The sequence below is a fragment of the Moschus berezovskii genome, chromosome 10 (genome assembly GCF_049115385.1).
Source record: "Moschus berezovskii isolate FMDL1 chromosome 10, NW_MosBer_1.0, whole genome shotgun sequence".
NCBI lineage: Eukaryota > Metazoa > Chordata > Mammalia > Artiodactyla > Moschidae > Moschus > Moschus berezovskii.
The window spans coordinates 55,802,036-55,825,030 of record NC_142469.1 but is presented as its reverse complement, the minus strand read 5'-3'; the positions used below and the strand labels follow the sequence as shown (position 1 = coordinate 55,825,030).

General features: G+C 44.0%; 1 protein-coding gene and 1 pseudogene across 1 annotated transcript in view; both read right to left on the bottom strand.

Moving 5' to 3' along the window:
• MCHR2 (melanin concentrating hormone receptor 2) overlaps nucleotides 1–2,947 on the bottom strand; it is a 47,327-nt gene extending 44,380 nt beyond the window's left edge. Inside the window, 2 exon segments of the mRNA XM_088840475.1 lie at nucleotides 334–547; nucleotides 2,624–2,947. Of these exon segments, the coding sequence (XP_088696601.1) occupies nucleotides 334–547; nucleotides 2,624–2,947 (538 nt within the window).
• An 8,167-nt stretch (nucleotides 2,948–11,114) lies between these two features.
• LOC129560976 (AP-2 complex subunit beta-like) lies at nucleotides 11,115–22,523 on the bottom strand (annotated as a pseudogene).
• Nucleotides 22,524–22,995: the final 472 nt, after the last annotated feature.

The window sequence follows — 22,995 nt, the reverse complement described above, 5'->3', positions numbered from 1 at the left end:
CTTCCAGTGCCAGCTGTCTCTTCAAGATCACTACTAAGTAGCTCTTCCTTGGAAAAAGATTTCTTTTTCTTGGGTTTGGAAAAAGAGACAGATGAGTCTTTCATTCCATTCTCCTGAGGAGCCTCCTGGGGCTTTTGCTTTTTCTTCTTTTTGGGTCTTTCACAAATGGCAACCCACTCCAGTGTTCTTGCCTGGAGAATCCCAGGGACAGGGGAGCCTGGTGGGCTTCCGTCTATGGGGTCACACAGAATCGGACATGACTGAAGTGACTTAGCAGCAGCATCAGCTTGTCTCCTCACACTCCTCCAGGGCACTACTATTTTCTGAAGAAACCAGGGCAATTGTAGTCAGCCTTTTTGAACTTCTTCAAGCGTTTCTTCTCCTGTTTCTCAAGCTTCCTAGTAATCTCAGCAGCCACTTCCTCTGCCTGAACAATTGCCTCCTTCATGACATCCAGATTCTTTCGGGGAATCTCTCCAGTCTCATAGAAGGACAGCCGCTCCTCAACTTGTTCTCGAAGCTTCTCCCCCAAAACACTGGTGGGCACCTCAGAGAAGCAATCGATTCATAAGACAATACTGTATTTGTTTGCCAGGTATTGGGAGATGCGGCCTTTATTCTTGGCAGCTGCTTGGCCAATGAAGGTAGAGTGGAAAATGAGTCCGTATTTTGGGGTGTTAGCCCTTGTCTTCAAGGCTCTGGAAACTCAGTCCCTTTGCTGGACCCAGGGAATCACTGAGACACCAGGATTGGTCAAGGGATCTTTATAACATCCCCAATTCTGTTAGCGTGGGATAGAAAGAAGAAACCCAGGTATGGTGTGAAAATATGGTATCCCAGTGAGAGAAAGGATACATGTCAATGGCTCTGAAACCCTAGCATTTGGGGTTCCCTAGCATTTGACCCCTAGTGTGGGGTCAGAGAAATGAGAGAGTGTAGACAGGGAGTTAGAGGACGGGGCGAGAAGGGGAACAGACCATCCGCGAGGCCCAGCACCTCTGTAAGAGACCCAGGTATCCCTGGGGCACAGCTTTTGATCATTTTATTCCAAGTTCCCCTCTTCAGGGTAGCCAGGAGCTAGACACACAGGGAGGACAGAGGCATGTGGCTTTCCTCCTCCAGCCTCACAGGTCAAGCATGCTACCTTCCTGGAGGAATCAGACAGTTTAGGGCCTAATCCGAACCCTGTCACTTTCTAGCTCTGTGACTTCAAGTAGTCAGCAACCTCTCTGAGCCTCATTTTCCCACCTGTGCTTTCCCCATTGGTGAAGTGGGAGAATGATACTCTCTATCATCGCACTTGTGGGGGTTTAATGCAATGAAGCACCCAAACATTGCTTAAAGCAGAGTAGGCTCTTGACAAAAGTTCTTTCTTTTCCTCAGGCCTGAGGCATGAACAAGTCTTCCACCCTCTTTCCCCATTTCCTGCTCTCTCCAATTTCCCCCACCTGTATTTATTTCATTTCACTTCTGAGGATCAGAATGTTAAAAATAAATGCAGAGGGGATTGGGGGTGGGTGAGTGTGGGACGCGAGGTAACTGAAAACCTTGCTTCCTTAAAGGTGGAATGCAGGAGGGAGTGTCATGGTGACAGGTAGAAGTGTCCCAGTGTCTTCGGGGCATGTCTCATCACTTGTCCTTTGTGGACTGGGAGCTGAGACTCTCCTTCCCAGGGCACCTAGGGCCTCTGACCAGACACTGCCCTGACCACTGGATCAAAGTGGTTTTCAAAGGTTCTGTAGATCACTGGTTTTCAAAGGTTCTGTAGAGGGAACCCCCATATTGTACTCTGGGGCCAATCTAGTTAACTGGGAAATTTGATGTCTGGTGGAACAATTGCTGCACCTTTCACATTTAGCCCATTACTTGTGTTAAGAGGTACAGGCTCAACTCTAACGAGATGCTAGACTTATCACTAGATTGCAGTGATCCTCTCCCCAAATCCACTTCTGGGGTTTGAGGAAAGCAGGCTGACACTAAACATGAAATTTGTTCCCTCGTAGCCTCTTGGACTCATAGGACTATACCAGGTTCCTCTTTAAAGTGCCTGATGGTTTTCCTACTCAATCTCAATTTCTGTTTAACAATCAACGTTAATATTTCAGAAACTGGGTGGGCTGCACACTGATGGTTCTTTATTAGCCAAGCTCTTTTCTCGGAATATATTACTCTGTGCAGTTTAACAAGCTGTGCTAGGCTAGGATTCAAGCAATCCTGACCTTGTAACTCTCTTGTCATAGCCATGAGACAATAGATGAGGGCATGTCTGCTCTGCAAAAGGCCAAGTGACATAAAACAGATGTCATGATCCAAATGAAAAACAAATAGTGGGCTACCCATCCTGTCATACGAGTCAGGTGGTACCCCCTTTCCACATCTCTACCCACAAGTTATGCTAGGAAACAGGTTAAATAGAAAATGCAACATTAGAAAAATTAGAAAACATTCATGGAAAACACCTGGCTCCCACATTTGCACAGAGCTAAGTTCAGTGAAATTTCTGTGCATACAGGAAATAAAGACAATTGCACGTTTATGCCTGTTTTTTTTAGTAGTAGCTTCAGGGGCCTTTTAATAAGTTCCACTACAAATAAAGATATAAAACTTTGGGGCAAAACCTTACTAAGAAGTTTAAGAGAGTGCATTTCTCTTTCATTGCTAAAGAAAGAACTTTTAGAAAGAATTTCTCAAGGACTCTGAGAAGTTCTGGGCTGATGTGCAAAAGTCCACATTCCCTACTCCCCGCTCTCTGCGGTTCCCTGACAGCTACTAACTTCCTAAGGGCATCGGCAGAGTTCTGACAACCTTGCACGCGCCATGTGACAGATGAGTAATGCAAGATTAACCAAGAGACCAGAGGCGCGAACACGGTATGGGGTGAGGGGGCGAGGGCATCAACTTGGGTGAGGAACTCTGGCTTTTTTAGTTTAGGAAAGGCACCCTGCATCCCTGATTAGGGAAGCATAACCCAGACACGACTGAAGTGACTTAGCAGCAGCAGCAGCAGCAACCCAGCGATCCATGCCTCGCCTTCGCGGTACTGATTCAGCATTTTTCCTCTCGGAAAGACGCCGGATGCGTGAACTCCGCGCGCTCCAGCTTTCTGAGCTGCGGCTGCTGCTTCTCTGAAAGCCGTTCTGCCTTTCTTTTCCCATCTGTGTTTCCATTTTCTTTCCTGTGTATGAAACCCACTGGCCACCCGCCCTTCTCCGCTCCGTCCCGCCGGCGCCTCCGCAGAAACCCACTCTATACCTCGGGGGTCGAGAGAAGATGCTCAGCGACACCTGTCGGTCAACCCGCCCCTGGGAGGAGCGGCGGGTGGACTCCGGCCTGTCGGTCCCCCGCGCGGGCCCCCAGCCCCCGGCGGGCCCAGTGCTGCCGCCCCGGCCCTGGAGCTCCGGCCCCGCGGAAACCTGAGTGCTCTCTCTCCTCCCCTCGAACCCCCTTCTTCTCAGCAAGCCTGGAGTCCTAGCAGACGAGCTCTGGTGGCCACACCGCGCGCAGCTGCTTCCAGTTGCGGAGAGGTGGGGGAGGAGAGGGAGGTTCTGGAACCCAGAGCATGGTCTAAAACAGGTAGGGAGCCCACCCCGTCTCCATTTCTAAAGGGAGTGTCAGGATCAAGAAGCAGCCCGGAGCCTCAGAGGGCCGGCTCACACTTGCCACTTAAAGTTGGCTTCATCCAATCAGCGTCTTTATTGAGAGCCTGCTGTGTGCTTGGCGCCTGGTCTAGGAGCTTGGAATGCTGTAGGGAATGACATATTAAAACATCTCTGCTCTCGCGGAGCTTGTGTTATGTCACTCTGATAGTCACATAAGTTCCTGTGAACATTTCTGAATGTTTTCAGCTAAAGTGTGAAGGAACAGAAATCCGAGATTGTTTTTATTTCAACAAATGTTTGCTGATGTCCCAAGGGTTAAAAGAGAAGGAAGGAAGGAGGGGAGGAGGAAAGAAGAAACTTACAACGTCTCCAAGGAGTTAGTCCTTTTTTAGGAACTTTAGCTTAACCAGCTTCAGTTCAGTTCAGTTCAGCCGCTCAGTTGTGTCCGACTCTTTGCGACCCCATGAATCACAGCATGCCAGGCCTCCCTGTCCATCACCAACTCCCGGAGTTCACTCAAACTCATGTCCATCGAGTCGGTGATGCCATCCAGCCATCTCATTCTCTGTCGTCCGCTTCTCCTGCCCCCAATCCCTCCCAGCATCAAAGTCTTTTCCAGTGAGTCAACTCTTCGCATGAGGTGGCCAAAGTATTGGAGTTTCAGCTTTAGCATCAGTCCTTCCAATGAACACCCAGGATTGATCTTCTTTAGAATGGACTGGTTGGATCTCCTTGCAGTCCAAGGGACTCTCAAGAGTCTTCTCCAACACCACAGTTCAAAAGCATCAATTCTCTGGCAATCAGCTTTCTTCACAGTCCAAATCTCACATCCATACATGACCACTTGAAAAACCATAGCCTTGACTAGATGGACCTTTGTTGGCAAAGTAATGTCTCTGCTTTTTAATATGCTATCTAGGTTGGTCATAACTTTCCTTCCAAGGAGTAAGCATCTTTTAATGTCATGGCTGCAATCAGCATCCGCAGTGATTAAATCTCCAAAAAAGAGCCAGACCGAAAAACCAAACCACCACCACCAACAAAAACAAAAACCAACAACAAAGCAAACAAAACCAAACCACAAAAAGAACCCCTATTAACTCAACCCAGAAAAACTGCTTGAGCTTCATGTTTTCTCTTTGATCAAATCTACTGGCCTCAGTTGCTATTTAGCAAAGAAGCTGGCTTTTATAAAGCTGAGACTGGACCACTTCTTGCCTGAGAGAGCCTCGTGGGGTTCTGAAGACAGGCAGCCCCAATTCCATTCCAGTGTTGTCATTTACTATTAGGCATATATCCTTGGGCAGGTTCCTTAATGTCTCTAATCCTCAACTGCTCCTTCTGTAAAGTGAGGGTTTGTCAATAATAATTCCCTCTGCTGGATGCTGGACGTCTTCATGGGGATGACATATGCAAAAGCATTTAAACCAGGCCTGGCTTGTAGTGAGTAGTCCACAAGTGAGATGATGGGAGTTACAGTGCCTTTTACAGTCTTTCCTCCTCCTGTAATCTGAGTGGTCAGAGTGATGTGATGAAATGTCATGTATCTACACATTAAATTAGAAAAATCAGAAAAACTTGAAAGATTAAAGAAACTCACTCAGAAATTCAACAGGTCAGACTTCTAAAAAACATGTGTAGTGTCACTGATTATGCATTTTAGAACTGGAAGTGACCTTAGAGCTAGTGCTGTATGCCAAAAAAAAAAAAAAAAAAAAAGTGTTGCCTTTCAATGAGTTCAGTTCAGTCACTCAGTCATGTCCGACTCTTTGCAACCTCATGAATCACAGCACGCCAGGCCTCCCTGTCCATCACCAACTCCCGGAGTTCACTTAAACTCATGTCCACAGAGTTGGTGATGCCATCCAGCCATCTCATTCTCTGTCGTCCCCTTCTCCTCCTGCCTCCAATCCCTCCCAGCATCAGAGTTTTTTCCAGTGAGTCAACTCTTCGCATGAGGTGGCCAAAGTATTGGAGTTTCAGTTTTAGCATCAACAGTACATGCCCTAAAATCTCTCATAGAAAACCAAAGGAATGAATATGAGAAAAAGAATTGGAAGAGAACTTTAAGAGAATTTAAAGTGGGAGACATAGTGGCCAAGATTTTAGAAGGATGAAAGGATTGTTAGTAAGTGTGATAAGCAAGATTTCATCACAACATCTTTGAGAAGAAAGAAAAGAAACCAACCACCTGATCTATCTCTTAGGTTGGTTCTTACCTGTTATCAAAACTTCTACGGCAATACCCTTGTTGACAAGCATATCCTGTTTCTCTGATAATATAAAAATGTAGTCCACTGTGAGTTTGTAAACCTTACATTTTCTCCAAGTTAAATTCTTGAAGTTTATTTCTCTGTTCAACTTTTCTGTTCCTGACAAGATTTTGAGTCTTTTCCACGTAAACTCAAGGATAGCTTGTCTTATAGTTCTTAACTGGAAGCATCTCTCTTAAAAAAAAAACAGGGGCCTCTGTAATAATATTTGCCACTCCAAATCTTTGTTTCCAGTGATTGGTAACGATGATGACAATCAAATTCTATCTGATTGTGTACTCTAAATGAGGGATGAATAAATCTTTTTGTTGTAGCCAGATTGTAAAAGTGAAGAAACCATTAAAAAAAAAATAGCCCAATATGATGCATTGTGTTTTACTTGGCATTGGTAACTAAAAGGCCTGTATGAGAGTCCACTATTCAGGAAAATATCACCAAATGATATTTCATTGTACCTTTGCTTATGTTTGACAGTTCCATAGATGTTGATGGTGGATATGTGACCTTATCTAACATTATGGTGGCACTTTTATATAACTTTGAAAAGTGTCATTACATACATTTATTTTTGTGACAATGTTGGAATGTGCACAGACCATTTTGCTAATAAAGAAAGTGAGCTTAAAGTTAAATAGACAATAAGCAGTGAAGTAGAATAGAGTCCCATGTGGCTGTTACCCTAAACTGTGAGTTCTTTTGATGGTATTACTTCTTTTAAAGAGCAGGAGGGGAGCTGGGATTCAGAGTTAAAAACTGGCCCCTCGATATTACTGCCTTTTTTTCTGAGCTGGAAACTGAGCTGGTGGTTAGTGTAGGAGCTGCTGCTGACCTGATTTTGTCCCACTGTGTTTTGTCCCAGAAGGACACAGACTTCTGACTATGCTTATCATCTGGGTCAGAAATTTTTGGTGTGGTCTATTGATTCTGGTCTTATAAAAATAATGAAAGAAATGAATGAGATGATAGACCACACATGCTGATGCAAATGAGATTCAATTTACTCCACATGTGTATGCATAGATTGCAAGGGCACACAAGGGATCCTGGGGTCTCTTCCTCCACATTAAGGGACTGTTCATAGACCTAGTGTGGCTTTCTCCTGAGGATCCTGGTCTGGGCTGGGATGTCACTTCTCTCCTAGATCCACGTGCTGTCAACTTGGTCTTTGACTTTACACTTACTTGAGCACAGCTTCTGAGAAGTGAGTCGTAATCATCCACTCCTATAGGAGGATCTGTCTCCCTCCAAAGCCTTGACAGTGTTCTGGATGGCGCTATCCAGAAGTGCTGTCTCTCAACTGAACATATTGTGTTCATATTCACTTTTGGGGTTGAGTTCCTGGTGAGTTGTGACAGTAGGAGAAATTTTAAAGTCCCATTAGATGGAAGAATTCTTTCCTGTTAGAAATCTAACAGATGTCCATTTAGATTGTGAGATTTAAAAACATTTCTCAGATGGCTTCATCTCAGGATGTTGCTGTGTTTTGTTCCCACTAACAGGAACATTACACACACACCAACGAGATATTGCAGTGTTTCTGAAAGTGTGTTCTGTAGAACCCTACTGCCGTGAGATGATCTATAAACAAAGAGTTCTGTGATTATGAGAGGTTGGATGGTTGGTTTCAGATCTTTTACTTCTCTTCAGATCCACTTCCTTGCAATGATGTCATCATGGACAGAGCACATTTTATCACCTCTTGACTTTGGGCTTGGTTGTGTGAACTTGCTTTGTCCCATTGAATATAGATTAGAGAGACACTGTGATGATCCTAAGACTGGGACTCAAGAGATCACATGCATTTTCACTATGTCATTTGAACCTCTGCCATTGCCTAAGGAGAAGGCTTCTGGGCTGAGGAGAGCAAGTGGAATATGGAACTCCAGATCCATAGACCTGCAACTTGAATCAGAGCTATTTTAGTCAAACTGCTGGTCTGTGAGCACAAACAGTTGTTATTTTAAGCCACTGAGTTTAGAATGGCTCATCCAGAATTATTGTGGAAATAGATAACTGTTATATTGGTCAAAAGAGTTTGAGACACATTGTATATTATGTAATTCTCTCACTCCTTCTTTCAGAGTCATAATCCACAGTGATTGATTAAAGGCTCTGAGAAGGACTGCCTTAACCCATGTCTTCCCAAACTCATTTTATTTTTGTACCTTTCTATGGCTTCCCAGGTGGTGCAGTGGTAAAGAATTTGCCTGCCAGTGCAGGAGAGGAGAGATGTGGGTTTGGTGCCTGGATTGGGAAGATCTACTGGAGGAGGAAATTCCATGCCTGGGAAATTCCATGGATAGAGAAGCTTGTCAGGCCACAGTCCATGGGGTTGCAAAGAGTTGGACATGACTGAGCACAAAGGAGAGATAGTCCTAATAACATCCTATAGAACAGTTGTCCCCAACCTTTTTGGTACCAAGGACTGGTTTTGTGGAAAACAAGTTTTCCATGGGCCAGGGCAGGGGGATGGTTTCGGGATGATTCAAGTGCATTCCATTTCTTGTGCTTTTTATTTCTGTTATTATTACATCAGCTCCACCTCAGATCATCAGGCATTAGATCCTGGAGGTTGGGGACCCCTGCTATAGAATGTACACTTTGGAATTCCTTTAAGTTATTCAGGGCAGTTTGTGTAAATCCTAGACTTGCTATAAACCTGAAATGAACTCTTAGAACAGTTGACAATGACTTTAAAGCCCTACCAATCAATTGGACTCTCTCAAACTTTGCTTATTTATTTTTTATTTATTATTTTTTGTGTGTGTTTAAATGAGAGTTAATACTGACCAAGACAATGTCAAGCTACTCCCGCCCCCAACCCTCCCCCAGAACAGATCCTAACAACAAAAGAATGATAAGTATTTTTAGGGCAACACTTAGCCCCCTCTTGCTTCTTTCCAGTCCCAAGGATCGCCACGCAGACACACGAAAAAGCTTGGGCGAGGACAGACTCTCAGCGAATCTCTACCAGGAAGAGTTCTGGGTGTGTGTGCGTGCTTCCCGTGCCCTGTGTGAGGCAGCGGCTGACACAGGTTACAGAGACAGGCTGCAGTGGCCAATACGGGACTGCAGGGCAGCCTCCATTCGTCCCCCAGTTCGGCCAAGCTCGAAATGGGCCCTCAGGGACACTGCGGTGGAGGCGACAGGCTCTGTCTCTTCAGGAGAGAGGTCCTTTCCGTGGAGCAGAATCTCCCCAACTGCTCAGAGGCAAACCGGGAGGCAGCCTCTCCAAAGAGCGTCGCCTTGACTGCGGGGAGGCTGAGAGAATGGGGGTTTCCACACTGTCTGCCTACCCTGCCACAAGCTCTGCTGCCTGGAGCTGCGCTTTGCTTCGAGGCGAGAACACTGCATTTGCAGTGGGGACCTTCTTCACTGCCTGTATCCCACTGACTCCACGAGCAGTCTCCCAACCACGCAGCTTCACCCACCCGCTTTTCTACCCCGCCTGTCACCATCCGACCCGCCTCCCACCCACCATCCAGTGGGCCTGAGGGGTTCCTGTTCCGCACCCCAGGAATTCTTCTCGTGGAGAGTCTCAAGGCTTAAGAAACTGCTTTGGGGGACCTGCTCCCCGTAGCTTTGCAAGTGGTATGAGTCAGGGACATTTCACTTGCAACACGGTTGAGGGGTAGTTTCTGCTGTTTTCTAGGATTCCTCCTTTTTTGGACTCACTTTCAGGTCCGAGTCCTGCATGAGAGCAGGGGCATCTGAGAAGCAATCTCGGTCATGGACGCTGAACATCCGTGCTGGGCAGCAGCAGTAACCACAGGTGAAACTGCGAACACTTCTGCTGTTCGCGGCACGATCGACAGACCACACCCAATGTGTCCAGGGGGGCAAGGGGTTCTCACATTTCCCGATCTTTCGAGAGATGAAAATGATGGCTTGGCCCTCTGAGGTGATCTCAACTGCCTGGGAGCCTAAACAACACAAGTGTCTAGCGGATAAGAGAGCTGAAGGATGACTGTGTGGCACCGGAAGCCACTTCATCCCGGCATCCACCCTGCTGCCCTCCAGCACTGAGGCTCCGGGAGCATGTTTGCTACTCCTTCATTCTGCCATCAGGGTTTACGTTCAAGTCCCTAGACCGAGACTCTGCTGCCACCGGATGCCAGTGAATGGAGGCCAGAATCTGCATAGAGTGTGAGGAGAGCCACGAGGAAGCAGACACCGGAAAGGTAGGAGAAAGGCATTGAGGAAAGAAAATCAATGAGAGGGTCCTGCGGTGGGAACAACACTGTCGGGAATTTGGAGAACCAGCCTCCCACCTTTGCTGTGAACAGTCAACAGCCCTCAGGCAGTAACATCCTGTTTGTCTTTTATCTTTTTCCTTTTTAGAAAAACAAAGTTGGATGAGTTATTGTGTGAAGTAAGTCGGTTTCAACTCTAAAACCAAGATTTTAGATGTGAACTGGACCTGAGATTAAATTAAATCCAGAGTGGGAGATGTAGGGAGGGCATTTTGATTCCTGTTTCCCATCTCTACTGAAATTCTTTCATCAGTGTTATTCACGGATTCGATCTGTGGAAAGGAATGTAGTTAAGTTCTCATTCCTCTCAGCCTCTACTGTCAAGGCCCATTTCCTACACCCTCCAGCACCATTCAAGGAAGACCACTATTCCTAGCTGCAGAGCATCAGATGAGATGAGAATACGGGGCAGGAGGAATCACAGGAAAAGGAGTTTGGAGAGAAAAAATGTGATCAGGAACAGGGCTGCCACAGGGTGGCAAGAAACTGTGTTTCTTTCCTCCAGGACTGTGCGGTTGCTTTAACCCTTCTTTCAGTTACACACTATTCCCTCAATTTCTCATATGTACAAAAATATAAAACAATAAACTTCAGTTTATGTTTCAGTGACACTTTTCCTTGCTTTAGCATTTTTTTTTGTCTTTTTCTGCTTTTGAAATGAACTCTTGATTACAGAATATCAAAGTACACTCAGAACTGCCAGCCACTGTAAGGGCAGCATGTTCGAGAAGCCCACAAGTAAGGACAGATAGCAGCAGGTGGCATGAGGTGGGAAGTGACTGAAGCAGTGGTTACAGACGTTCACAGGAAGCTAAAACTATCCAACAGGCAGTGCCCTAACGTTAGCACAGGTTACACTAGTCACTACCTTGGTGGGTGGCCTCAGTGTGTTCGGGTTCAGATTCTACATGGCGATAACAATTTCTTCCAGTTAAGAGTTCTTGGCCTGCACCGATAACAGGGTAGCTGGAGGGCACTGGATCAGTCTATTAGTTTTTCAGAATGCTGTTGTAGACCTGATAGATGTACTGGGAGACCTCGGGAGGTCTCCACTTCAGCGACAGTGTGTAATTGGGGTTTCCTGGCTGGATATGTAGCTCGGCCAAAATCCAAATACCGTTAGTGAGCTTCAAGGATTGGTACAACATGTCCTGCCCTTCTACATTCCTCTTGGCTATAGTATAAACATTGTTGTTTCACAACTTGCTGGGAACAGTGTCAACATTTAAATGAAATTCCTTAATCTGAAACTGAAGTTCATTTTCAATGGGAATATCCTTCCATGTTGCAAGGAAGACCTGGTTCTGCATTTTGCCATCTTCTGCAGAAAGCACGGTGAGTAGGATGAGGCAGCTGAAGTAGACGACATCAATATATTTTTCACAGCCACCTGCCAGTTGTTCAAAGGCTCTATCTTCATGATGGGGACCAAGGTGTTGAGAGGCAGAGAGACATCAATGCTCTGGTTTGGTGTCAGTGGTGTATGGGTGGCCAGAGGAGTGCTGGGTATGACACCAAAGCTATTCTTATTAAACTGAATTGCAGAGTCTGTCATGTGCTGCAGAACTTTGTTGGTGAAGTTCATTTCCATATAGATGTGCCCTTGGGGGTGAGTAAATGTTCCTGAAATCTCCAGGCCTTTAGCCTTTACTGCAGGCAATCAGACAGCCTTAGGAGCCACATATCCACCAGGTGCCATGCCTATTCCTGTGGAAAGTTCAAACAGGTCATTCAGACCACTGCTGACCATAGCAGGAGTAGGGGAAGGAGCAAAGGTTGCAGTCACTGGTGATGGGATGAAGGACTGTCCCACCAGACTATCTAGTCCTCCTCCCAAGAGATCCACTGCTCCCATCTGCATGGAAGATACCTGTGGCACATTGACTGGGGGACCAAGGTCAAGGTTTAAAAGATCCCCCAGAAGGTCACCCTGGGAGGAGACAACCTGAGGCTGTCCCAAGTTAGCGGGAGTGATGCCAACAGGGCTGTCACCCGCATCAGTGCTCCCATGATGTATTGGCGTGTTTGCGATGGATTCCATGACTTCCTTCCACAAAAGCATTGGGCAGCTTATGGTACACGGAGGTCAAAGAACCAATGTGGCAGATTAGCTCATCCAATAGAGTTGGCTCAATAAGATCTGTCTCCTCAGAAATAATGGCTTTTCAGACAAGACTACTTTATTTATTTTTATATTTTTATTTATTTTTTATTGGAGGCTAATTATTTTGCAATATTATATTGGTTGGTTTTGCCATACATTGACATGAATCTGCCCCGAGTGTACATATGTTCCCCTTCCTGAACCCCCCTCCCACATCCCTCCTCCCCTTATCCTCCCTCTGGGTCATCCCCGTGCACCAGCCCTGAGCATCCTGTGTTATGCATCGAACCTGGACTGGTGATTTGTTTCACATATGATAATATACATGCTTCAATACCATTCTCCCAAATCACCCCACCCTCACCCTCTCCCAGAGTCCCAAAGACTCTTCTGTACACCTGTGTCTCTTTTGCTGTCTCGTATACAAGGTTATCATTACCATCTTTATAAATTCCATATATATGAGTTAGTATACTGTATTGGTGTTTTTCTTTCTGGCTTACTTCACTCTGTATAATAGGCTCTAGTTTCATCCACCTCATTAGAACTGATTCAAATGTATTCTTTTTAATGGCTGAGTAATACTCCATTGTGTATATGTACCAAGGCTTTCTTATCCATTCGTCTGCAGATGGACATCTAGGTTGCTTCCATGTCCTGGCTATTATAAACAGTGCTGCGATGAACATTGGAGTACATGTTTCTCTTTCAATTCTGGTTTCTTCGGTGTGTATGCCCAGGAGTGTGATTGGTGGATCGTATGGCAGTTCTACTTCCAGTTTTTTAAGGAATCTCCTCACTGTTCTCCATAGTGGCTGTATTAGTTTGCATTCCCACCAACAGTGTAAGAGGGTTCCCTTCTCTCCACACCCTCTCCAGCATTTATTGCATGTAGACTTTTGGATAGCAGTCATTCTGACTGGTGTGAAATGGTATCTCATTGTGGTTTTGATTTGCATTTCTCTGATTATGAGTTCCAGAAAACCATCTACTTCTGCTTCATTGACTATGCCAAAGCCTTTGACTGTGTGGATCACAATAAACAGTGGAAAATTCTGAAAGAGATGGGAATACAAGACCACCTGACCTTTTGAGAAACCTGTATGCAGGTCAGGAAGCAATAGTCAGAACTGTACATGGAACAACAGACTGGTTCCAAATAGGAAAAGGAGTACATCAAGGCTGTATATTGTTACCCTGCTTATTTAACTTATATGCAGAGTACATCATGAGGAACGCTGGGCTGGAAGAAGCACAAGCTGGAATCAAGATTGCTGGGAGAAATATCAATAACCTCAGATATGCAGATGACACCACCCTTATGGCAGAAAGTGAAGAGGAACTCAAAGCCTCTTGATGAAAGTGAAAGAGGAGAGTGAAAATGTTGGCTTGGAGCTCAACATTCAGAAAACGACGATCATGGCATCTGGTCCCATCACTTCAGGGGAAATAGATGGAAAAACAGTGGAGACAGTGTCAGATTTTATTTTTTTGGGCTCCAAAATCACTGCAGATGGTGACTGCAGCCATGAAATTAAAAGATGCTTACTCCTTGGAAGGAAAATTATGACCAACCTTGATAGTATATTAAAAAGCAGAGACATTACTTTGCCAACCAAGGTCCGTCTAGTCAAGGCAATGGTTTTTCCCGTGGTCATGTATGGATGTGAGAGTTGGACTATGAAGAAGGCTGATCACTGAAGAATTGATGCTTTTGAACTGTGGTGTTGGAGAAGACTCTTGAGAGTCCCTTGTACTGCAAGGATATCCAACCAGTCCATTCTAGAGGAGATCAATCCTGGGTGTTCATTGGAGGGACTGATGCTAAGGCTGAAACTGCAATACTTTGGCCACCTCATGCGACGAGTTGATTCACTGGAAAGGACTCTGATGCTGGGAAAGTTTGGGGGTGGGAGGAGAAGGGGACGTCTGAGAATGAGATGGCTGGATGGCATCACTGACTCTGTGGACATGAGTTTGAGTGAACTCCGGGAGTTGGTGATGGACAGGGAGTCCTGGAGTGCTGTGATTCATGGGGTCGCGAAGAGTCAGACACGACTGAGCAACTGAACTGAACTGAACTGATTATGAGGGATGTTGAGCATTTTTTCATGTGCTTGTTAGCCATCTTTATGTCTTCTTTGGAGAAATGTCTGTTTAGTTCTTTGGCCCATTTTTTGATGGGTCATTTATTTTTCTGGAATTGAGCTGCAGGAGCTGCTTGTATATTTTGGAGATTAATTCTTTGTCAGTTGCTTCATTTGCTATTATTTTCTCCCATTCTGAAGGCTGTCTTTTCAACTTGCTTATAGTTTCCTTTGCTGTGCAAAAGCTTTTGATTTTAATTAGGTCCCATTTGTTTATTTTTGCTTTTATTTCCAATATTCTGGGAGGTGGGTCTTGGAGGATCCTGCTGTGATTTATGTCAGAGAGTGTTTTGCCTATGTTCTCCTCTAGGAGTTTTATAGTTTCTGGTCTTACATTTAGATCTTTAATCCATTTTGAGTTTATTTTTGTATATGATGTTAGGAAGTGTTCTAGTTTCATTCTTTTACAAGTGGCTAACCAGTTTTCCCAGCACCACTTGTTAAAGAGACTGTCTTTTTTCAATTTTATATTCTTGCCTCGTTTGTCAAATATAAGGTGTCCACAGGTGCGTGATTTATCTCTGGGCTCTCTATTTTGTTCCATTGATCTATATTTCTGTCTTTATGCCAGTACCATACTGTCTTGATGACTGTGGCTTTGTAGTAGAGCCTGAAGTCTGGCAGGTTGATTCCCCTGGTTCCATTTTTCTTCCTCAAAATTGCTTTGGCTATTCGAGGTTTTTTGTATTTCCATACAAATTGTGAGATTATTTGTTCTAGTTCTGTGAAAAATATTGCTAGCTTGATAGGGATTGCATTGAATGTATAAATTACCTTGGGTAGTATACTCATTTTCACAATATTTATTCTTCCAATCCACGAACACAGTATATTTCTCCATCTATTAGTGTCCTCTTTGATTACTTTCACCAGTGTTTTATAGTTTTCTATGTACAGGTCTTTTGTTTCCTTAGGTAAATATATTCCTAAGTATTTAATTCTTTTCGTTGCAACAGTGAATGGAATAGTTTCCTTAATTTCACTTTGTATTTTCTCATTATTAGTGTATAGGAATGCAAGGGATTTCTGTGTCTTGATTTTATATCCTGCAACTTTACTGTATTCATTGATTAGCTCTAATAGTTTTCTGGTAGAGTCTTTAGGGTTTTCTGTGTAGAGTCATCAGCAAACAGTGAAAGTTTTACTTCTTCTTTTCCAATTTGTATTCCTTTTATGTCTTTTTCTGCTCTGATTGCTGTGGCCAAAACTTCCAGAACTATGTTGAATAGTAGTGGTGAGAGTGGGCACCCTTGTCTTGTTCCTGACTTTAGGGGAAATGCTTTCAGTTTTTCACCATTGAGGATAATGTTTGCTGTGGGTTTGTCATATATAGCTTTTATTATGTTGAGGTATGTTCCTTCTATTCCTACCTTCTGGAGGGTTTTTATCATAAATGGATGTTGAAATTTTCGAAGGCTTTCTCTCCATCTATTGAGATAATCATATGATTTTTATTTTTCAGTTTGTTAATGTGGTATATTACATTGATTGATTTGAGGATATTGAATAATCCTTGCATTCCTGGGATAAAGCCCACTTGGTCATGATGTATGATCTTAATGTGTTGTTGGATTCTGACTGCTAGAAATTTGTTAAAGAATTTTGCATGTATGTTCATCAGTGATATTGGTCTGTAGTTTTCTTTCTTTGTGGGGTCTTTACCAGGTTTTGGGATTAGGGTGATGGTGGCCTCATAGAATGAGTTTGGAAGTTTCCCTTCCTCAGCAATTTTCTGGAAGAGTTTGAGTAGAATAGGTGTTAGCTCTTCTCTAAACTTTTGGTAGAATTCAGCTGTGAAGCCATCTGGACCTGGGCTTTTGTTTGCTGGAAGATTTTTGATTACAGCTTCTATATCCTTGCTTTTGATGGGTCTATTAAGATTTTCTATTTCTTCCTGGTTCAGTTTTGGCAAGGTGTACTTTTCTAAGAATTTGTCCATTTCTTCCAAGTTGTCCATTTTATTGCCATATAATTGCTGATGGTATTCTCTAATAATCCTTTGTATTTCTAGGTTGTTGGTTGTGTTCTCTCCATTTTCATTTCTAATTTTATTGATTTGGTTCTTCTCCCTTTGTTTCTTGATGAGTCTGGCTAGTGGTTTGTCAATTTTATTTACCCTCTCAAAGAACCAGCTTTTGGCTTTATTGATTTTTGCTATGATCTCTTTTGTTTCTTTTGCATTTATTTCTGCCTTTATTTTTAAGATTTCTTTCCTTCTATTAACCCTGGGGTTCTTCATTTCTTCCTTTTCTAGTTTCTTTAGATGTAGAGTTACGTTATTTAGTTGACTTTTTTCTTGTTTCTTGAGTTGTGCCTGTATTGCTATGAACCTTCCCCTTAGCACTGCTTTTACAGTGTCCCAGAGGTTTTGGGTTGTCGTGTGTTCATTTTCATTCATTTCTATGCATATTTTAATTTCTCTTTTGATTTCTTCTATGATTTGTTGGTTATTCAGCAGCGTGTTGTGCAGCCTCCATATGTTGACATTTTTAATACTTTTTCTCCTGTAATTGAGATCTAATCTTATTGCATTGTGGTCAGAAAAGTTGCTTGGAATGATTTCAATTTTTTGAATTTTCTAAGGCTAGATTTTTGGCCCAGGATGTGATCTGTCCTGGAAAAGGTTCCGTGTGCACTTGAGAAAAAGGTGAAATTCATTGTTTTTTGGTGAAATGTCCTATAGAGATCTGTTAGGTCTAACTGGTCTATTGTATCATTTAAAGTTTGTGTTTCCTTGTTAATTTTCTGTTTAGTTTATCTATCCATAGGTGTGAGTGGGGTATTAAAGTCTCCCACTATTATTGCGTTGTTGTTAATTTCCCCTTTCATACTTGTTAGTAATTGTCTTACATATTCCGGTACTCCTATGTTGGGTGCATAAATATTTAGAATTGTTATATCTTCTTCTTGGATTGATCCTTTGATCATTATGTAGTTTCCTTCTTTGTCTCTTTTCACAGCCTTTGTTTTAAAGTCTATTTTTATCTGATATGAGTATTGCTACTCCTGCTTTCTTTTGGTCTCTATTTGCATGGAATGTCTTTTTCCAGCCCTTCACTTTCAGTCTGTATGTGTCCCTCGTTTTGAGGTGGGTCTCTTGTAGACAACATATATGGGGTTCTTGTTTTTGTATCCATTCAGCCAGCCTTTGTCTTTTGGTTGGGGCATTCAACCCATTTACGTTTAAGGTAATTATTGATAAGTATGATCCCGTTGCCATTTTCTTTATTGTTTTGGTTTCAAGTTTATACACTCTTTCTTTGTTTCCAGTCTAGAGAAGATCCTTTAGCATTTGTTGGAGAGCTGGTTTGGTGATGCTGAATTCTCTCAGCTTTTGCTTGTCTGTAAAGCTTTTGATTTCTCCTTCATATTTGAATGAGATCTTTTCTGGGTACAGTAATCTGGGCTGTAGGTTACTTTCTTTCATCACTTTAAGTATGTCTTGCCATTCCCTCCTGGACTGAAGAGTTTCGTTGAAAGATCAGCTGTTATCCTTATGGGAATCCCCTTGTGTGTTATTTGTTGCTTTTCCCTTGCTGCTTTTAATATTTGTTCTTTGTGTTTGATCTTTGTTAATTTGATTAATATGTGTCTTGGAATATTTCGCCTTGGGTTTTTCCTGTTAGGGATTCTCTGGGTTTCTTGGACTTGGGTGATTATTTCCTCCCCATTTTAGGGAAGTTTTCAACTATTATCTCCTCAAGTATTCTCTCATGGTCTTTCCTTTTGTCTTCTTCTTCTGGGACTCCTATGATTCGAATGTTGGGGCATTTAACATTGTCCCAGAGGTCTCTAATATTGTCCTCATTTCTTTTAATTCTTTTTCTTTTTTCCTCTCTGTTTCATTTATTCATACAATTCTATCTTCTAGCTCGCTTATCCTGAGTTCTGCCTCCGTTATTCTACTGTTTGTTACCTCCAGAGTGTTTCTGATCTCATCTATTGCATTATTCATTGTATCAGTTCAGTTCAGTTGCTCAGTCGTGTCCGACTCTCCGCGACCCCATGAATCACAGCACGCCAGGCCTCCCTGTCCATCACCATCTCCTCTAAATCCTTATTAAACCTTTCTTGCATCTTCTCAATCCTTTTCTCCAGGTTATTTATCTGTAACTCCATTTTGCTTTCAAGATTTTGAATCATTTTCACCATCAAAATTTGAAATTCTTTATCAGGTAGATTCCCTATATCTTCCTCTTTTGTTTGTGTTGGTGGGCATTTATCCTGTTCCTTTACTTGCTGGGTATTTCTATGCCTCTTCATCCTGCTTATATTGCTGTGCTTGGGGTGGCCTTTCCGTCTTATGGCTCTTTGTGGAGTTCTCTTTATTATGTAGTTTCCTCGCTGTGTGTGGGGTTGGACGGGTGGCTTGTCAGGGTTCCCTGGTTAGGGAAGCTTGTGTCAGTGTTCTGGTGGGTGGAGCTGGATTTCTTTTCTCTGGAGTGCAATGAAGTGTCCAGTAATGAGTTATGAGATGTCAGTGGGTTTGGAGTGACTTTGGACAGCCTGTATATTGAAGCTCAGGGCTATTTTCCTGTGTTGCTGGAGAATTTGCATGGTATGTCTTGCTCTGGAACTTGTTGACCCTTGGGTGGTGCTTGGTTTCAGTGTAAGTATGGAGGTGTTTGATGAACTCCTATCGATTAATGTTCCCTGGAGTCAGAAGTTCTCTGGTGTTCTCAGGATTCGGGCTTAAGCCTCTTGCCTCTGGTTTTTGGTCTTATTCTTGGAGTAGCCTCTAGACTTCTCTATCTGTCATTTCCAAGGTGGTTCCCTCTGTTTTAGCTTCTGTTTACTGGTCTCTTCAGTGTCTAATTTCTGCCCTGAAACTAGGGGGCGGTGGTGGACACTTTTTAAGGCTCACTTGTTCAGTCATGTTCTGGGAAGGGAGGAATGCTGCAGACAAATATCTCTGGCATCTGTGGGGAGTGCTCACAGTGTCTCAGCCACACTGGATTTGCCCCCGGTCACGGCACGTGTGTTGTACAAGTCTACCCTGCACAGGCTCTAGGTTACTCTGCCAGGAGCTGTCCGCGGCTGGTGCTGGGTTGCATGCATGACCCAGGTCTAAGCTGCTCAGGTTCAGGTACTCGGGTACTCCACAAAGGCACAGACTTGGTTGGGCCTGTGTTTTGTGCCTTCCCCGGTCTGAGCAGCTCAGGTGACCAGGCGTTTGGCAAGCGTGTTTGCTGCAACTTATCGCCTCCCTGGTCTCTCCCACTCGGTTTTCTGGGTGCACAGCCAGTGCACCTTCTCAGGTGGATGTCAACCGGCCAGAAACCCAAGAAGTCTTGGTTAGCAATGAAACCTGCCTGCAGCTGGTATTGGAAACCTCTCTGGGGCCGCAGTTGCTGCCTTCCGGCTCTGGCTGCCCTCCCCTGCCTGTCTCGGCTGGGGATGGGCCGTCCGCAGCCAGCTAGCTCTGCTCAGCCCTTTGTTCTGTGAGCGGGGCTGGTGGAGTCTTCAGTTCAGTTCAGTTCAGTTCAGTCACTCAGTCATGTCCAACTCTCCACGACCCCATGAATCACAGCACGCCAGGCCTCCCTGTCCATCACCAACTCCAGGAGTTCACTCAAACTCATGTCCACAGAGTCGGTGATGCCATCCAGCCATCTCATTCTCGGTTGTCCCCTTCTCCTCCCGCCCCCAAACTTTCCCAGCATCAGAGTCTTTTCCAGTGAGTCAACTCGTCGCATGAGGTGGCCAAAGTATTGCAGTTTCAGCTTTAGCATCAGTCCCTCCAATGAACACCCAGGATCGATCTCCCTTAGAATGGACTGGTTGGACCTCCTTGCGGTACAAGGGACTCTCAAGGGTCTTCTCCAACACCACAGTTCAAAAGCATCAATTCTTCGGCGATCAGCCTTCTTTAGGTTAAGGCTTTTCACCTTTTCATGGGGAAGCTATCCCAGTCTGCTTTGCTATCCCCCATTAGTTCTCTCAGATTGCTCTCCCGGCATTCAGGCCCAGTCCTTTCTCTAAGCAGTTCAGCCAGCTCCTCCCTGCCCAGCCCCCACTTGCTAATGGCAGATGTGGGCGTCTGCGTTGCTTCTCCACTGGGAGTTACCCTTTGGCCGGTAATCTGTGGGTTTTAATTATTTCTTTCTTTTTCCTCCCGGTTATATGGCCCTCTGAGGTTCCAAGGCTCGCCACAGACTTGCCAGTGAGAGTGTTTCCTGGTGTTTGGAAACTTCTCTTTTTTTTAAGCCTCCCTTCCTGGGATGGAGCTCTGTCCCTACCTCTTTTGCCTCTCTTTTTATCTTTTATGTTTTTTCCTACCTCCTTTCGAAGACAATGGGCTGCTTTTCTGGGTGCCTGATGTCCTCTGCCAGCATTCAGAAGTTGTTTTGTGGAATATTACTCAGCGTTCAAATGTTCTTTTGTTGAATTTGTGGGGGTGAAAGTGGTCTCGCCGTCCTATTCTTCCACCATCTTGCTCCCTCCTCCCAAGACTACTACTTTAGCTGTGACAGGATCAGTTGAGAGAAGGCGCCAATAAATATAACCCTGGTCTCAAAGGTCAGGATTATCAGAATCCTGTGTTCCCAAACTCAAGACCTGCTGTACCAGCTCCTGTGTTTCTGATGGTTTCTTGAGAAACAGCTTCACTATGGCAGTGAGCAGAGTGAGCTGCACTTGGGTGCTTTAATCATGAAAACCCTCCAGGAAGCTCTCTAGTAACTCATCTTCATTGTCAGTTCTTTCAGCACATTATCCCACAATCCAAATCATAGCTTCTCAAGCACCTGGCTCATCCAGTGAATCTAAGTTCTCACACAGTGTGGCAATGATACCTTCATATTTGTTGGAGTATTTGCAGAAGATGTCCCTGATGACAACAGTCACCTCTTGGACCACATAATTTACTTTGGTTTGGATGAGATCAAGCAATGTGCTCACACAGCGCTCTGCAGATTGCTCCACCTTGATGGCACACCACCCGATGGCTCGCACAGCTTTGCATACAAAATCAACATCCACCTCTGTGGCATATTCTTTCAGTTCAGCCAGAACCTGAGTAACGTTGGCTTGGGATGCCAATGAATCATGATGTCCGATTTCTCTAGTTTCACATAGATGGGATCATTGTATTTCACAATGAAAACTTACTTCCTGCTTCAAGATTTCAGGCCTTTTCTGGACAATTAGGTTGATGTTCCTCAGGCATATTGCACCTCTGGCTCCCCAGACAGCCAAATGACAAGTGGAGGGGCCAACTTCTTCAGCAGCATATTGTAGTAGTCAGAGTCCTTGGGTAGCAACTCTAGAAATTTCATTAAGACTTTTACTGATGAAAGCACTACTGCTGAGTTGGCATGAGATAACGAGAGTTACCTGCTCACAGATGCTCTGAGCCTCCTGGTCATCTTTAGGATTGTAATTAGACAGGCAGTCCAGGATGAAAATCTGGCCCCATTTGGTGCACTCATTCAGGGCTGTCAGTAGCTTATTAATGTTCTGTTATAGATCGAGTAAGTTGATGCTGGGGTGAGATTCACTTATTTCAGATAATGCTGCTACAGCATTAGCTACCACCATTGGATTTGAATCTGCTATGAGATCCTGCAGAGAATCCAGAAATTCCTGATCTTCCACCATCTGGGCATTGATGTCATGGAGTTTTGCCACACAGACTGCTGCTGTCTTCCGGACATAAGGATCATCATCCTTTAAGCACTTGTGGAGGGGCTCACAGAGATATTCTATAATCTTGTCAACTCAGATGCACCCCATGGGTCTGACTGCCAAGGCTTGAATCAAAGGATTGGGATCTTCACAGTCCTTCACAAAGCTGTTGACAGCCATGGTAGCCATGTCTGGCTGACTCTTGGCATAGTTCATCAAGTAGAGATACACAAGCTTCTTCAGTTCCAGATTGTCCGTCTGCATATAGTTCACTACATCTAGAAAGAGAGCTAACATCTTTCCCCACAGTCATAGCAGCAATCACTTTCTTCACAGCCTCCTTCCTCTTTTCTTTCTTTTCATTGTTGAGTTCAGCCTTTAATTCAAAGATTTCTCCCTTTTTATTGGTTGTGAAGTACTTGGAGTCAGTCATGGTTTTAGATCTTTAATGTGCTCCGTAGGCAAGGGCGGGGGTGGCAGCAGCAGCCAGAGAGCACGGCCTGAGTGGTGTTATAATGGTTTCCTGCACATCACAACTCCTTCTCCAGGTCTAAGCCCCAAAACTTTGCTTGTTAATAAGTCCCCATTTGCCTTCTCATGGCTGCTGAATTTCACCTCAGTGACTTGTATTATATGGCTCCCAATTTCTAAATGATTAAAAATTATTCTCCACTGCTGATGCCAGTCCTATTTCAGAATGATTTTATAATCAGTATAAGAACATTTATTTTAAAATAAATGACCAATGAATTAAATTGATCAATTTTAATTACTTTCATGGGTTTCCCCCCCAAAATCAGATATCTAATATTTGGTATTAAAATTACTATTAAGTTCATTCAGAAACCATGTTGGTTTGCCAAAACCAAAAATGAGCAACCAGAAATACTCATTACTTTCTCCTCGGTTTTGAGAAAGGTGGGTGGAACACACACAGTAGAGCTGTTTTCCAAGCTTCTTCACAATGCCAAGCACCAAAGAAGACACAGTGGT